Source organism: Urocampus carinirostris, chromosome 4 (assembly GCF_059441175.1).
Source record: "Urocampus carinirostris isolate Australia breed hairy pipefish chromosome 4, RoL_Ucar_1.0, whole genome shotgun sequence".
Lineage (NCBI taxonomy): Eukaryota > Metazoa > Chordata > Actinopteri > Syngnathiformes > Syngnathidae > Urocampus > Urocampus carinirostris.
Window position 1 is genome coordinate 26090911 of NC_142352.1, and position 15623 is coordinate 26106533.

The 15623-nt window shown below is 41.9% G+C and overlaps 1 protein-coding gene across 2 annotated transcripts; it reads right to left on the bottom strand.

Annotated features, from left to right (window-relative positions):
- Positions 1–173: 173 nt before the first annotated feature.
- Positions 174–13884, bottom strand: lrrc28 (leucine rich repeat containing 28). Of its 2 annotated transcripts, none has more exons than XM_088333981.1 (11): positions 13494–13884; positions 11168–11405; positions 11039–11079; positions 10846–10883; positions 10619–10756; positions 7777–7983; positions 7605–7707; positions 6511–6698; positions 5939–6089; positions 1091–1192; positions 174–972 (listed from the first exon to the last, which is right to left on the bottom strand). In XM_088333981.1, exons 2-10 carry the CDS (start codon positions 11333–11335, stop codon positions 1123–1125), a joined length of 1104 nt encoding a protein of 367 aa, XP_088190107.1. In that variant the 5' UTR covers positions 11336–11405; positions 13494–13884; the 3' UTR covers positions 174–972; positions 1091–1122. The 2 variants fall into 2 exon arrangements, with proteins under 2 accessions (XP_088190107.1, XP_088190106.1); XM_088333980.1 differs by having other exon boundaries at positions 174–989; positions 13494–13883.
- Between the last annotated feature and the right edge of the window lie 1739 nt (positions 13885–15623).

A 15623-nucleotide genomic window follows, 5' to 3' on the forward strand; every position in this document is an offset into this window, starting at 1 on the left:
CATTGTAGTTAATTAGGAAATAAAAGGGAAATTATTAAGTCAAGTTACCATCATTTATCATTTCTAAAAAAAATCAATGCTGAAGAAAGTCCAGGGTGATATGTTTCAACAACTAACATAGGGTAAGGTAGGGTAACTAAAGATCATTCCATAAAAGTCAAGAAAAAGGCCACTCATTTTCTTCAAGTTTTAATCAGAGGTCACATTTATGTTGAGAAAAATACTAAAAAAAATAAAAATAACTTCAGTTTTTTAAGGCCATATCATGAAAGCCCAATATTGAAAAATTGATTAAATGTACGAAATAATTACATTTGTGCAGCCTTCCTTTATTTAGGAAGCAAACAACAAAACAAAAAAGATGGGTGGAAAAAGACACCAACCAATCTCTCCGGCCGATTATTACACATCTTTAAAGGCCTTTCAAGTTCGTGCTGGAACACATAATTTTCACCTAGAAAATAAACCGGAAAATTAGTGGAACATCCGTTTTGCTTGTCATGGTTTAATCATTGACCAATGTTGAGAGAAAAGATGGATAAAGACTGGTTATCAAACGAGATTTAAAATATATGAAATTTAGAACAAACGGCTTAAATGTTCTTACTATCCATTTTTCAAGTAGAAGAATCCTTTTTGCCCTCATAAGAACAGTTACATTTCTACACCTGTTGCAAAAAAAGCACACGGTCTTGAAAAACAGAATGATCGTATCTAGTGTTTGAACAGAACATAGATGTCAGATGAGAATGCAGTGTAGAGGTAAGAAGTTGTAAAAATCACAGGAACACATTAAAGGACAAAGGTCTTCCTTAAAAAAATCCTGGTCATGAAAAACAACTAATCAAGGATGGCTAAATTTAGAGCATATTTAAAGTTCAGTCGATGTTTACTGGCACGGGGGAAACAGGCTCAAGTCTTGCATGAAAAATGTGTCGAGACGCCATCTTGCGTTTGTTGACACATGCCTGCCTGTAGAAAAACAGATTCTGTGAGCAGGAGAGAAAAAAAAAGGTTTTAAAGTGCTTACTTTACATGTCCATTTTTTAAGTCATTAAAAAAACATTTTTATGAGGTGGCAAATAGTCACTAGAGTTTTCATGACATCTTCAAATTTGAAGTTCAGCCTTGTAGGTTAAAAGTCCGAAGGCAGTGGCTGGAGCAGCAGTACGCCACAAAACTGACCGTGCTCCTGATATGGAAGACAAAAGCAAAAGAGAAAACAAAACATTATATATGTTAAACTAATTACAGTAAAGCTCCTCATCAATCCAAAATTAGAAAAAAAAAGAACTGTAAAAATGACTTGGTGAAGGGTGTATGAGGATAACATTTTAGATTTGGGAGTATTCTATTTGCATTGCTTCTAGAGGTGGAATGTGGATTAAGTTTTAATCCGTTAATGAACATTCAAGGTTAGATTAAACATTTTAAAATGAAACTGTGGAACATCAATATTCTGAATATTAGTGACATGTAGATCTTGTATTTTATGAATAAAATCAAATGTGGCGGTAAACAAAGTGGGTAAAGAAAAAAGACACCAAAAAGTTGGGTCACAAAAGTAAATCGAACAAAAAATGAAAATAACAAAAACGGGTGTGTCTGAAAAAGAAAAACACGTGTTTTCTTCCCACTCTCTTTTTAAAAATAGGTTACAACCAATCCCTAAGACGGAACCAACATTTCGTAATTTGAAATGAAAATACATTGAAATTAAAAAAAATTAATAAAGTGCCATCATTTTAAAACACTTAAATAATTTATAGAGTATTGCATTGGGAAGTTCGAACAGTACGTCTTGATTCCATTTTTTGTGACGTAAAAATACAAGCTAGAGGAAATAAAATATATTCTTATAAAATCAGTGCAGTCAAAGTTACAGCTCCAGAAGTAAAGAATTTAGGCTGCTTAAACTCAAAATTTATAAATTTATCTTTTGACAGTATAAAACTGTGTAAACTGTGGTACCTCTTACGAGCACTTCTACACAAAACAATTTTGATACACGACTTCTTTTTAACAAAAATCTAACTCGCTATACGGAGGAAAATCCAATTCACGAGCAGTCCCAGAGGCTACCGCTAGAGGCCGCTCGTGACTGCTCACTGCCAGTATCAGCTTGTCTGCAAAAATATATTTGAAAAATCGTGCTGTAAAAATGTTGTGTAAGAGGTAAGATCAGGCCCTAAAAAAAAAAATCCAGCCCGACCCGACCCTGCCCTGCCTGTGGGTATTAAAGGCCGAACCTGTCACGGTTGCCAGGGTGCCCAATTGGCCCCGCCCGTGTGGCGCCAGCTTCTGCTTGTTGAGAGATTGGCTTCCTGTCTATATTAAGCTCAGCGCTCTCTTGCTCTCTTTGTTAGCCCGTCAAACGAACTTCTGCCCCACAAGACATGGGTTCTGACTCAGTTCTGTTTTCCTGTTGGTATGTCCAGTCCGGTATTGTTCGTGTTTATTTTTGTCCGGCTTGATTTCGGGTTCCAGTTTTGTTTCCGTTTGTTGTTGTCCTGTTTGTTATTTTCTCTAGGTTTTGTTCCCGTCTAGTTTCTCCTGTTTATTTTTCGATATCCTGATCCCTTATCTTGTATTGTATTTATGTATTCAGCCAGTATAAACCATAAACATGATATATACAAGAAATCAATCTTGTCCCGTCCTGTATCGACCCCATCTGTCCGGTATCAACTCAATTGGAATCGATCTCGTCGGTCTCCGGCTTCCTGTCTTTCCACGCCAGACCGGCTGCCGAACGAGCATGACTCCCCATTTCCCGTAAAATAAAGGCTTGTGTAAGAACGTCACACAACTGGGTCCTGAGCCCGAGCCTGACAAATTCAATTGATTTGATGGACCAAGTTCGGAGAAAACCCAAATTTTCACATTTTATTTGTGAGGACTATTTTTTGGGTTTGTGTGGAGTTTTTTTTCCCCTGACTTATTTTCTCTAAATTACCCACGAGCGTGGATTATTAAAAAAAATAGGCAACGAGAGAGAAGACTGTCCCAGCCTGGATCCGAACTAATGATTAACATTTTATGCCCGATCCAACCCAAACTTCGGTTTGGGCTCGACTCGGGCCTCAGATATTACCTCTGGTGTACGCTCATTTTAAGTTACAGTAAATCTGGCAGGAAAATGGGTCGGCGGTTAGAAAGGTGAGAAGGGTGGGGAGGAGATATGTTCTGCTAAATTGTATAACCCCAAAAGATATCAATACGTTTATTATCAAGGCTGAATTTAGCCTCAAGACAGTTGAAATCAGGTGACATTTAGGTATTGGGATTTAATCTCTACAGCTAGCTTGCTACTGAACAGGGTAACAACTAGGCTAAGATTATCCACAGGGATACATCCGGCACTCCTGTCTCGCGAGTGAAAAATTATAGGGTACAATGACTCCCCATACCGCCCTCAGAACATTTAATCGTTGGATCAAACCATTCTCTTCAAAAGGGCGAATTTCTCCAAAACGTGAGAGATTTTCATGGTGCAGTAACTTCAATTGTAAGAGTACAGTAAGTACTTACGCATCATTAACAGTCTCTTGATCTTATACCTGTCAACTTCTGCCAATTGCTCATCTAATTAATGATTGCAAATCCTCCTTATAAGGCGATAATACACCTTACAAACACAACACGGCACCTATTTACTCCTGGGAAGAGTTTGGCGAGGCCATGGAAGCCGACTTCCGAACGGCTTCGAGGAAATTCTGGTCCACCATCCGACGTCTTAGGGGGGGAAGCGGTGTGCCATCGACACTGTGTATAGTGCCGATGGGGCGCTGCTGACCTCGACCAGGGACGTTGTGAATCGGTGGACTGAGTACTTCAAAGACCTCCTCAATCCCACCGACACGTCTTCCTCTGGGGAAGCAGAGCTTGAGGACTCTGGGTTGGGCTCTAGTATCACTGGGGTTGAAGTCACCGAGGTGGTCAAAAAACTCCTCGGCGGCAGGGCCCCGGGGGTCGATGAGATCCGCCCAGAGTTTATTAGGGCTCTGGATGTTGTGGGCGTGTCATGGTTGACACGCCTCTGCAACATCGCGTGGACATCGGGGACAGTGCCTCGGGACTGGCAGACTGGGGTGGTGGTTCCCGTCCTTAAGAAGGGGGACCGGAGAGTGTGTTCCAACTACAGGGGAATCCCACTTCTCAGCCTCCCTGGTAAGGTCTATTCAGGGGTACTGGAGAGGAGGGTCCGCCAGGAAGTCGAATCTCGGATTCAGGAGGAACAGTGTGGTTTTTGTCCTGGCCGTGGAACACTGGACCAGCTCTATACACTCTGCAGGGTCTTTGAGGGTGCATGGGAGTTTGCCTGTCCGGTCTACATGTGTTTTGTGGACTTGAAGAAGGGTTTCGACCGTGTTCCTCTGGAGGCCCTGTGGGAGGTGCTTCGGGAGTATGGGGTACCGCACAGTCTTATCCGGGCTGTGCGGTCCCTGTATGCCCGGTGCCAGAGTCTGGTCCGCATTGCCGGCAGTAAGTCGGATTCGTTCCCGGTGAGGGTTGGGCTCTGCCAGGGCTGCCCTTTGTCACTGATTCTGTTCATAACTTTTATGGACAGAATTTCTAGGCGCAGCCTTGGCGGGGATGGAGTCCGGTTTGGGGGCCTCAGCATTGCGTCACTGCTTTCTGCAGATGAGGTGGTGCTGTTGGCTTCCTCAGGCCATGACCTTCAGCTCTCGCTGGAGTGATTCGCAGCCGAGTGTGAAGCGGACGGGATGAGGATCAGCACCTCCAAGTCCGAGAACATGGTACTCAGTCGGAAAAGGGTCGCAATGCTCCCTCCGGGTTGGGGAAGAGATCTTGCGCCAAGTGGAGGAGTTCAAGTATCTTGGGGTCTTGTTCACGAGTGAGGGTAGGATGGAACAGGAGATTGACAGACGGGCCGGTGCAGCGTCTGCCGTCATTCGGACCCTGTACCGGTCCGTCTTGGTGAAGAGGGAGCTGAGCCAAAAGGCAAAGTTCTCGATCTACCGGTCAATCTACGTTCCTACCCTCACCTATGGTCATGAACTTTGGGTCATGACCGAAAGAACACGATACAAGTGGCGGAAATGAGTTTCCTCCGCAGGGTGTCTGGGTTCTCCCTTAGAGATAAGGTGAGAAGCTCAGTCATCCGGGAGGGACTCTGTGTAAAGCCACTGCTCCTCCGCATTGAGAGGAGCCAGTTGAGGTGGCTCGGGCATCTGATAAGGATGCCTCCTGGACGCCTCCCTCGGGAGGTGTTCCTGGCATGTCCCACCGGCAGGAGGCCCCGGGGGCGACCCAGGACACGCTGAAGAGACTATGTCTCTCGGCTGGCTTGGGAACGGCTGAGCTGGAGGAGGTGGCTGGGGTTAGGGACGTCTGGGCTTCCCTTTTAAGGGTGCTGCCCCCCGACCCGACCTCGGATAAGCGGAAGATAATGGATGGATGGATTGATGGAAGAAAGACTACGTATGCAGAATAACACAAAAATATTAGCCATTTACAACAACATTGTAGTAGACTTAGACCAGGGGTCTTCAACGTGGTGCCTGAGGCTACCAAGGGGGCACCTAAGCACAGCTTAGGTGTGTTAGCTCACCAGTGCTGGGTAACTGTGATTTTCTTGTATAAGTGTTTTTTTAGAACTTGACTTAATCTGTTTAACCCTACTTCCAAAAATCGACATGGTAAAAATATAATAAGAACAAGATAAGTTATTTCATAAATGCATGTCAAACTGGGTGCCCTTTGCCCTAATTTATGACAAAAAGTGGCACTCAGCATGAAAAGGATTGGAGACTCCTGTTCCGTATGATCCGAATAAGAGCCGAAATGGGCATAAGCTCGTATGAAGAGGTAACACTTTACATTTCATTTCCATCAAACAGCGAGTTACAGGTCTCTTTTGTTTTTGTTTTGAGTTTTCATGCCATCCCGTGATTGAAAAACGGTGGTGTCAAACCTGCGGTGCACGCCTGCCAGGGCAGTGTGTCGCAGAGGGAAGAGTTTGGGGTAGACGATGGTGAACATGGCTTGAGTGCAGCGGTGACAGTGACCAAGAGGAAACTGGAACAGATCCAGGAGACTCTTTGGCAGCAGAGGAAAGTTCACATCTGCAGATACAACCCACTGTTCAAATGATGATCCATTGGCACACTTTATTTCATAATTCACAGAATGTATTGAAAAACAGGTTTGCTGAATGTTATTGCACAAATTTTCATTGCACTATTATTACGAAAGAAATTACATTTATAAATCAGGCCAGTCTCCAAGCACTACCTTGTAAATATTTTTACTTTTATCTCATTTTTCTCTTTCTAGTATTTATTACGTGATTCGTTTGTTTATTCTGGAGTGCCATAACTAATCTTTTTGCAAACAATGTTCACTGTGTTGTTATCAATGACAATAAAGACTGTTCTAACTACAAAATTACCATATTACATTTTAATGAATCTTTCTAAGCAGCAATGAGCAAAAATCACACCCTGGGCCGTTTGCTATGGGGAAAAATACATAAATCGACATCACCTGCAGGATGGCGTCGTTGTAAGTGGTAAAAATTGTGCAATGTTCTCATGGCGAGCTCTTCCAGGGGGACAACATCGGCCTCCGAGGCCACCTTTTTGACTTCATCCGTCAATCCCAAGAGAACTTTGCTCAGTGCATCCTCTTGCCCTTCCTGGCCTGTCTCGTTGCCCTGCGGAGACACCCCGCACCTGTGGATACCCAATGTGCAGAGTACATCACGTAATTTAATTTTATAGCACTTTCCACACAATTAAATGCAACTCAATATGCTCTATAAAAACATCCAATAAAACAAAACACATTCTCTCCATCAGACCGTAGATGCTAAGGAAAAGGAATATATTAAGAGTTTCTTAAGCATGTTGTAGGAGTTACTAGCGGTATCATAGCAGGCCAGAAATTTCTTTTTTCCCCCTTCTCATTTTGCTAAATAGGGTTTTGTTTTTGTTTTCCTTTTTCTTGTTTTTTTTGTATTTTGAGTAGAACTTTCCTGCAAGAAAAAATAAAATAGAGGTAGGCACTTAAAATCTCCAGCCCCTTGAGAACACAGCTATGTATTTTATTGTTGTATTTTACAGCTGATTGTGTGCAAATGTTTTGTTGTTTCCTTTTGTTAATCATTGGTTGATGTTGTTTTTGAGCTGAGGCCAAATAAAAAGCCACAAACATGCAAACTGTCATACAACAAACACACAAACAATATAATAAAAACCTGGTAAGTCAAAGATCAACCGTGTGAGAAAATAGACCTAAGGGAAGCTCAACTGCACTGATCGAGTAAAGCAGAGTGAGAAATGTTCCAGGACTAGAGGCAGAAAAATGACAACAAACACAAAGATTTTGATCAAAAAACAAGGTAAGACAGAAATCAATCAGTTGAGGAAAGGGGCCTAACCAAGGTGTTAGAAAAGTTCCAGAACTAGTGCCGGAAGAAAGATAGAAACACACATAGGTTGTGATCAAAAAACATGTCACAGGTCAACCATGTGAAGAAAGGAGCCCAAAAGAGACTAACCATGCACCGATGAAATCAATGTATGATAAAAGTTCTAGGACAAGATTAGCAAAGCTTCAATGAATAAAGCAAATGTTACCCGCTGCATCCAATGACCTTGTTGTACAAATAGGATGGAAGGCCTTTCAGGTCCAAATTGTTGTCCACAAACACAAACTGCAGCTCCCGTGATCCTCCCAGATCTAGAAGGAAAAACAGCAACACAGAATTGTTATGCCAAAGAAAAGAAAATACAAAGGAAGTCGACTGACCTAGCGGCAAGAAGGTGAGATAGTTGGCGGCCATGGAAAGCTGGGTGAGGCGAGCCAGCTCGCAGAGGTGGCGTGGCACTTGGCACAGCAGGTTATAGTCAGCGCTCAAATGCTTCAGGGACGAACAGCGATGCAGCCGATCCGGGAGCGTCGTCAGCTGGTTCATAGACACGTCCAGAGTTTCCAAGAACTGCAGGTTGCCGATTTCTGTTTACAAAGAAGATGAATCCGGCTGATTAAACCTTTGGGAGCTTTTGGCCTCTTCAAAATACCAATTACTCACTGAAAACACAATTAAGGTGTTGCTTTACTCTTGAGCTATAACAAGCACCCCTTCAATATTCAGGATGAAAATGGGTCAGGGCTTAAAAGGATGAAAAGGGGTGTGTAGGAAATGCCATCTTTATTTGTGTTTACTTTTTTGACTTTTCTCAGCTCAAAGTAAGCATTCAAAGTGACAAATGTCGGTAAATACACGCGGCCGTGATTCAAATAAATCATTAATAACTATGAACACTATACCAACAAAAAAAATAGAATTAATTTATTTAATATCCTTCAAAGTCCATTTCATCATCTGATACACCAAAGAGTGGCTTCCTTATTATGTTTTTTTCTGTTTATTTATTTATTTCAAGACAACTTTCTGTTTACTCAATTCTTCAACATTTGCCTCTGGTACTGTGAATAAAAATAGTGTGATAAAATCTAATGGGTGTTGCACACATGAATGAATACATTACTCCTGCCCATACAAAATTCATCACCTCAAATGCCTGATTCACTCTGGAAAATGTCACAATACCCTCCACCCCACGAAGAAAACATTTTCTTCTCTGATCTATGCTATTTAGGTAGGTCACACTGTTTGACTTCAAAATGGTGAATTTCTCCTAAATGTGAGAGATTTTTATGCCTGAATACGGTAGGTAGGTGGGTAGGTAGGTAGGTAGATAGTTTAAGATGACCAGTTGAGTGAGGCAATACACGGCCTGGCTCATCCTGGCAGGAAAGCATCCATTAAGCTAGTGGCCCAGAAGTTTGTGTGGAAAGGGATGAGAAAGGACGTCCGGGACTGGGTCGACTCATGCGTGGCATGTCAACGCGCCGAAGTGCACCGTCACATCAAGGCTCCATTGGTACCATTCGCCATCCCCGAACGGAAGTTTGACCACGTTAACATTGACCTGGTGGGCCCACTGCCCCCTTCACATGGTTTCACTTACCTCCTGACGATGGTGGACAGGACGACCCGTTGGCCTGAAGCAGTTCCGCTGACTTCCACCTCAGCTGTCGATGTGGCCCGGGCGTTCATCGGCACATGGGTCGCCCGTTTTGGACCCCCTGCAGATCTCTCATCTGACAGGGGCGCACAGTTCACCTCCGAGGTGTGGAACACGGTTGCCGAGAGCCTGGGAGTCAAACTTCACCGCACCACTGCCTACCACCCCCAGGCTAACGGGTTGTGCGAGCGGTTCTACCGCTCGATGAAAGCGGCCCTGCGCGCCAGCCTGACCGATGGGGACTGGGTCGATAAGCTACCCTGGGTCATGCTGGGACTGAGGACCGCTCCCAAAGAGGACCTTCAGTGCTCTTCAGCTGAGTTGGTTTACGGTCAAGTGCTGCGGGTGCCAGGTGATTTCATCCCAGATCCAACAACACCCTGGGCTGCATCCAGGGAGAAGTCCATCTTGCAGGGCACTGCAGGAGCGTTTGTGCCTATCCCCACATCGCGACACGGCAGGCCAGTTTCACGGGTTCCCTCCAACCTGCGCTCGGCTGGTTTTGTTTTCATTCGCCACGATGCCCACCGCGGACCATTGCGCCCTCCTTATGATGAACCGTTTAAGGTCCTGCAGCATGGTGACAAGACCATGGTCGTGGACATTGGTGGTAGGCCAGAGACTGTCTCCGTGGACAGGGTTAAGCCTGCCCACATGGATATGTCCAAGCCATTGGAACTGGCCCAAGCCCCACGGCGCGGCCGTCCTCCTGCGACACGACCCTCCGGCCCCGTGGGTACCCACTCTGACCCTCCGCCCCCAGCACCTGTGGGCTCTCCAACTGAGTCCACAAGCTCTCACCCCCCCCGCTGTTCCAGCTCCTTGTACCCGCAGTGGCCGGGTCAGCGTCCCAACCAGGCACAGAGACTTTGACTATGGGTGAATTCTGGGGGGGCTTGTGTAGTGGGTTTTACATAATTCACCCACGGAACCATTGTTTAGTTAGCGAGTTCCTAGGGGGACTCTTAATTCGGCCGGCTCGAGCCGCTCTCTTGTTTTGTTTTGTTATTGCAAGTTTAAATGTCATTAAAGCAGCTTTCGTTGGCACCTTTGTTTGACACCCCGCCTACGACTCCCGTCTCTGCTCGCTACAATATCAATTTTATCATTTAATCACGTTTTTATCATCACATAAAACATAAAGTGTATTAATAATAATAAAATCATTACATTAAACATAAGGTGTTTATACAAGTAACAACCAAATGGATAATGTGCTGATTCAATAAAATATTAAACAATAACCAGGAAACCCGTACAATCTTGACCAAACACTGTAATTATTTGACATATTCCAATATTATGACGATTTTTAGGTGCAAACATGGATTGGATATATTTTTACTTTTTACTCACACGCGTTCAATGTCAAGAAGTGAGTTTGTTAAATGTAATAATGCTTCCCTCTCCTGGCCTGACAACATTTTGCAGTTTAAAATGAAACCTAGCAAATCTTATTACCTCAGCACAAGCTAAATGATTAAATGAGAATGTGACCAAACCTGGAGAAGATAATAATCGAGAATATGAAAGGTATGACAAAAGGGGCAGGGTTTTACCTGGCGGCAGGCTTTTCAGCTGGTTGTTAGACAGCTGCAGATGTCTCAGAGATCGGAGTCGTCCGACCTCGGGGCAAAGAAGCTGCAAGGCGTTACTGCTCAGGTCCAGGGATTGAAGTCGTTCCAAGTTTCCAATTGCTGGATAAATAGCCAGAAATGAGCTCAATTTTGTTTGTGTAAACTATTTTTGGGCTTAGTTTTAATTGTTGTAAAACGAGAGAACTCACTTTCGGGAATAATCATAATATTGTTGGCGTGTAAATACCTAAAGAACCACATAGAAACACTCTCAAAATGAGCGATTTGAGTTTTCATTTTGTTGCTTGAAAATGAGCCCCTTTTTTTGTTGGGATAAAAATGAGCTAAAAGAAAAAAATGCATAGTTTGGTAGACATAGGCATTGAAAATAAGAATACTCACAGCTCTATTAGATTTGGTAGCTTCTGTGCAAGATCGTCAGGCTGAAAGCATAAAAATAAATTGGATAATTATGACGTGAGTGAAAACTGTTTTTTTTGTTCAGCAATTCAACTTTGAAATTAACTATACCAGTGTGGTAAGCAAATTCCTCTTCATGTAAAGCCTCTCTAAGAACTTCAGGCCTTCATCCTTGAGAAGTTCTATAGGGAATTTGTAGAGATTCCTGTAGTTGAGGAAGAGATTCTTGTGTCGCTCCTGCTTTGCCATGAAGATGGTCTCATGGAGTTCATTGGCCATCTTTGAAGAGTGTGTTTTTGTCTGTCACAGTTGGTTTCACTTCTTTTGTCCTGTGTTTAGCCGTGATCAACTTTCCGGAAGTAGGAAAAAAAAACACAAGCTTGTTTTGTTTGTTGTTTTACTGCAAAGAAAATGTGTTGGTGAGTACAAAGCATACTATACAACCATGTGAGTAGAACAAAGGCGGAACAAAAGAAAGAACCTTGATGAAGAAAACGAGAGTTCATGACAGAACACAGAGGCAAAATGAGAAATGTTGTACCATTACTAGCAATGTAAACGCAAAATGCAAAGATGTGAAAGTCTATTTAAAAACATTTTTAACTGTTTTACTTGTTTAGATTACCAGAAACATTTACAATGGCTATATTTCACATTCAAGCACATCTTAATATTTTAAATACAACCTAACCAAAAGCATACAGGACTGTCGCCGAAAATTTAAACATTGTTCTAAAGTTGTTTTTTTTTTGTGATACAATTACAAAAACAAATTCGTCATAAATTCTGGATTAATTACAAATAAATTGAAATATTGCAAACCTTTGATTATTTAAATATTGCTGATTAGGGCTTACAGCCTACCCGTATACTTCTTTTATGATATTCTGATAGTTGGAGGTTGAATATTTGAGTTTTCGCCTCAATAGCTAAACTTTGAAAGACTCGCAATATTTCAGTTGATTTGTAATGAATCCAGAATATATGACGTTTTTGCAGGAAATAAATAACTTCATTAAATGATTCAAATGTTCTAGAAGGTCCTGCATAATAGACACGTATTTTTTTTTTTTTTTTTTCACTCTGCCTTGTTCTAAAAGTTTACAATTTTTCACAAATACGTTTACACTTTACAGTCACCGTTAACTTGATAAATGCGGATTATTTTACTTTTGTCTCTTTGGTATTATGAAAATTCTTAATGCTCCTGAGAAGTTGCAAGTTCGATTCCCGGCTCCATCCATCATCTGCACCGCTTAATTTTGGTCGCGAGGGTGCTGGAGCCCATCCCAGCTATCCTTGGGCAGTGGGCACAGGGCACCCAGAACTGGTTGCCAGCCAGTCGCAGGGCGCACAATAATAATAATAATAATAATAATTTCCTTTGTATTGTCATTCTTTGTAACAATGTACATAGAACGAAATGTCGATACACCTGAACCGTTGTAGCGAGTCGGTGCAGCCGCAGCCAGAGGGCGCCGCCATTATACCAATTAGGTATGTCTCGGTCGAGGCGCGAACCAGCGACCTCCCAGTCTCAAAGCGGGCACACTACCATCTAGGCTACTGAGCTGGTACAAGACGATTCACTCGCTCATTCACACCAAGGGACAATTTGGACTGGCCAACTAATCTGGCATGCACATTTTTGGAATGTGCCTGGAGGAAACCAACGCAAGCACGTGGAGAACATGCAAACTCCGCACAGTAAGGCTGGAAACTGAATTTGATCCCATGACCTCAGAACTGCGCCATGGACGCACAAACCACTCAGCCCGAAGATAGCTGGTATGTGCACCCTGCCAAGGATAAGTGGTGCAGGTAATGGATGGACGATTCCCGGCTCCTTCAATTTAAATGTCGAAGTCTCCCTGGGAAAGACACTGAACCCCTAATGCGCCTGATAAGCAGGTAGGAGCCATTGAAAGCGGTCGCCGCTATCGGTGTTAGAGTGTGTTTGAATGGGTAAGTGTGGAGCACATTGTGAAGCGCTTTGGGAGGTCCTCAGTGACTTGTAAAGATACGTGTGAATGCAGATCATTTACCAAAGTATGTATCCAAATACATTAACGAAATGTTTAACTGCGCAGTATTTTGTCTCAGATTTAAACATTAAAACTCTTATTTATAGAATTTTTTTTTTTTTTTTTTTCCAAACGTGTTTATTCATGTAGTTTAACATGTTATATTGTACATGTGTCTGACAAAAAAGGAAACATATATAAATGATTTTACTGTTATTGACTTGAAGTAAAACACTATGTGTGAACATTTAGAACATCACTAAAACGACAGTCTTCTATGTGTTTATGAGTAGACTGTTCTGTATGACGTGAGCATGGTCAAGCTAAGCTAAATTAGCTTATACAGGTCTATGTCCTCTTTTCCACGCAAATAAAAGAAGGAGCAACAACAGAAAAAAGGACAAATTGCTTACCTGAAGTGCAACGGAGTTACATCTTTACAAGACTGACGTCAAAGTCGTAAAAATATAGATATGCATCAAAACATTCAAATTTAAGCTAGGCTATATCAGCACAGTTCACTCGACTGGTAAACAACGTGACGTCACTAACACTAGCTATGTTTTATTATTTTTTTCAAACTCAATTCAATAAGCTACATTAGTTTATTTATTTTTCTTTAAGTGTCACCACTACTCACAAACAACTCGCCTCACAAAATAATTCAAAACATTCTACAATGATAATAATACGTTTTGGGTGACGTCACGTCGGCTCTTCAATGTCTTTTAAACGTCATTAAGCATTAAAATGTCATGTATATTTAAATAAATTACTAACAAAAAGTGTATTATTTAAGATATGCACTTTTTAAAACGTCGTCTTTTTCCTAAAGACCTGACGATAAAAATTGTTTGTTTTGCTGCTGTTGGTGTCGGTGGATTTGTTCAGACCGAGGACAATCGACTTTGGCCTGGACGGATCTATTGACACTAACAAATATGTTATATAATGAAATTGTGAATATGCTTGATTGCTAATAAGATTTTCGAGAAGGGTTGTTCAAACATCACATTGTGTTTGCTGTTAAAAACGTCATATTGGAATATAATATTGTGAATGTGCTTAATTGCTGTTGAGATTGTCATGATTGTTTTCTGTTATTAGTGTCAATAAATTTGTTCAAACCAAAAAAAGTTGGGAAAGAGAAACGGATCTATTGACACTAACAAAGATGTTATATAATGAAATTGTGAATATGCTTGATTGCTATTAAGAGTTTCGAGAAGGGTTGTTCAAACCTCACATTGTGTTTGCTGTTAAACGTCATATTGAAATATAATATTGTGAATGTGCTTAATTGCTGTTGAGATTGTCATGATTGTTTTCTGTTATTAGTGTCAATAAATTTGTTCAAACCAAAAAACCTGACGATAAAAATTGTTCAAACCTTATATTGTTAGGATATGATATAATGAAATGTGTTTAATTGCTGTTAAAAGTGTCAATAAAATTGTTCAAACAAAAAAAAAAACACTACCTCAAATGCCTGTGGATAGGCTCTCATTGAGTAATGGATTTTCATTATATTTTTTAAAATGGTAGACCTGGTAAGGAGGTGCAGGCAGATCCCCCCCATGGCTGTGCTCCGAATGGCTGCAGATACCATACAATCTGCGAGCGGCAAGCCTAGAACGCAGGCATAAAGAAGAGTCGTCTGCACCCACCCGGAGGAGGGAACCGGAGGTCCACTGTGGGGTTCCCGGCAGCAACGGCCTGGTTATTCGGGTGGTTGTGGAAAGTAGAAGCAAGAAGGGAGAGGACCCATCTGAGCATCCTGGGCAGAGGACTGGATGCTGCTTGGGACGGTGGGAAGAAATCCCACTTGAGAGGACAGAGCTGTGGCCCTGCAAAATAGTATTTCCCTTTACACATTGGTTAACTGCTCTTAAAAGTGTGGATAAAACCTCATATTGTTAGAATATGATATACTGAAATTGTGAATGTGTTTAATTGCTGTTAAAATGGGTGGGAAGAAATCCCACTTGAGAAGACAGAACTGTGCCCCTGCACAATAGTATTGTCCTTTATACATTGGTTGACTGCTGTTAAAAAGTGTCGATAAAAATTGTTCAAACCTCATATTGTTAGAATATGATATATAGAAATTGTGAATGTATTTAATTGCTGTTAAAAGTGTCGATAAAACCTCATATTGTTAGAATATGATATAATGAAATTGTGAAGTGTTCTGCTGGTTCGAGAGCGTTCTCCATCCGGGCATCGGTGTTGTGGAATGCTCTTCCCCCTGAGATCCGATCTGCAACCTCAGTGGAAATGTTTAAATCTAAGCTTAAAACTCACTTCTTCTCTATAGCATATGAATAACCTATACTTCTCATGTGTAATAACCTGCGAAGCCCTTTGAAACTCTTTGTGATTAAGGGCTATACAAATAAAAATGACTTGACTTGACTTTAATTGCTGTTAAAAATGGGTGGGAAGAAATCCCACTTGAGAAGACAGAACTGTGCCACTGCACAATAGTATTGCCCTTTACACATTGGTTAACTGCTGTTAAAAGTGTCGATAAAAATTGTTCA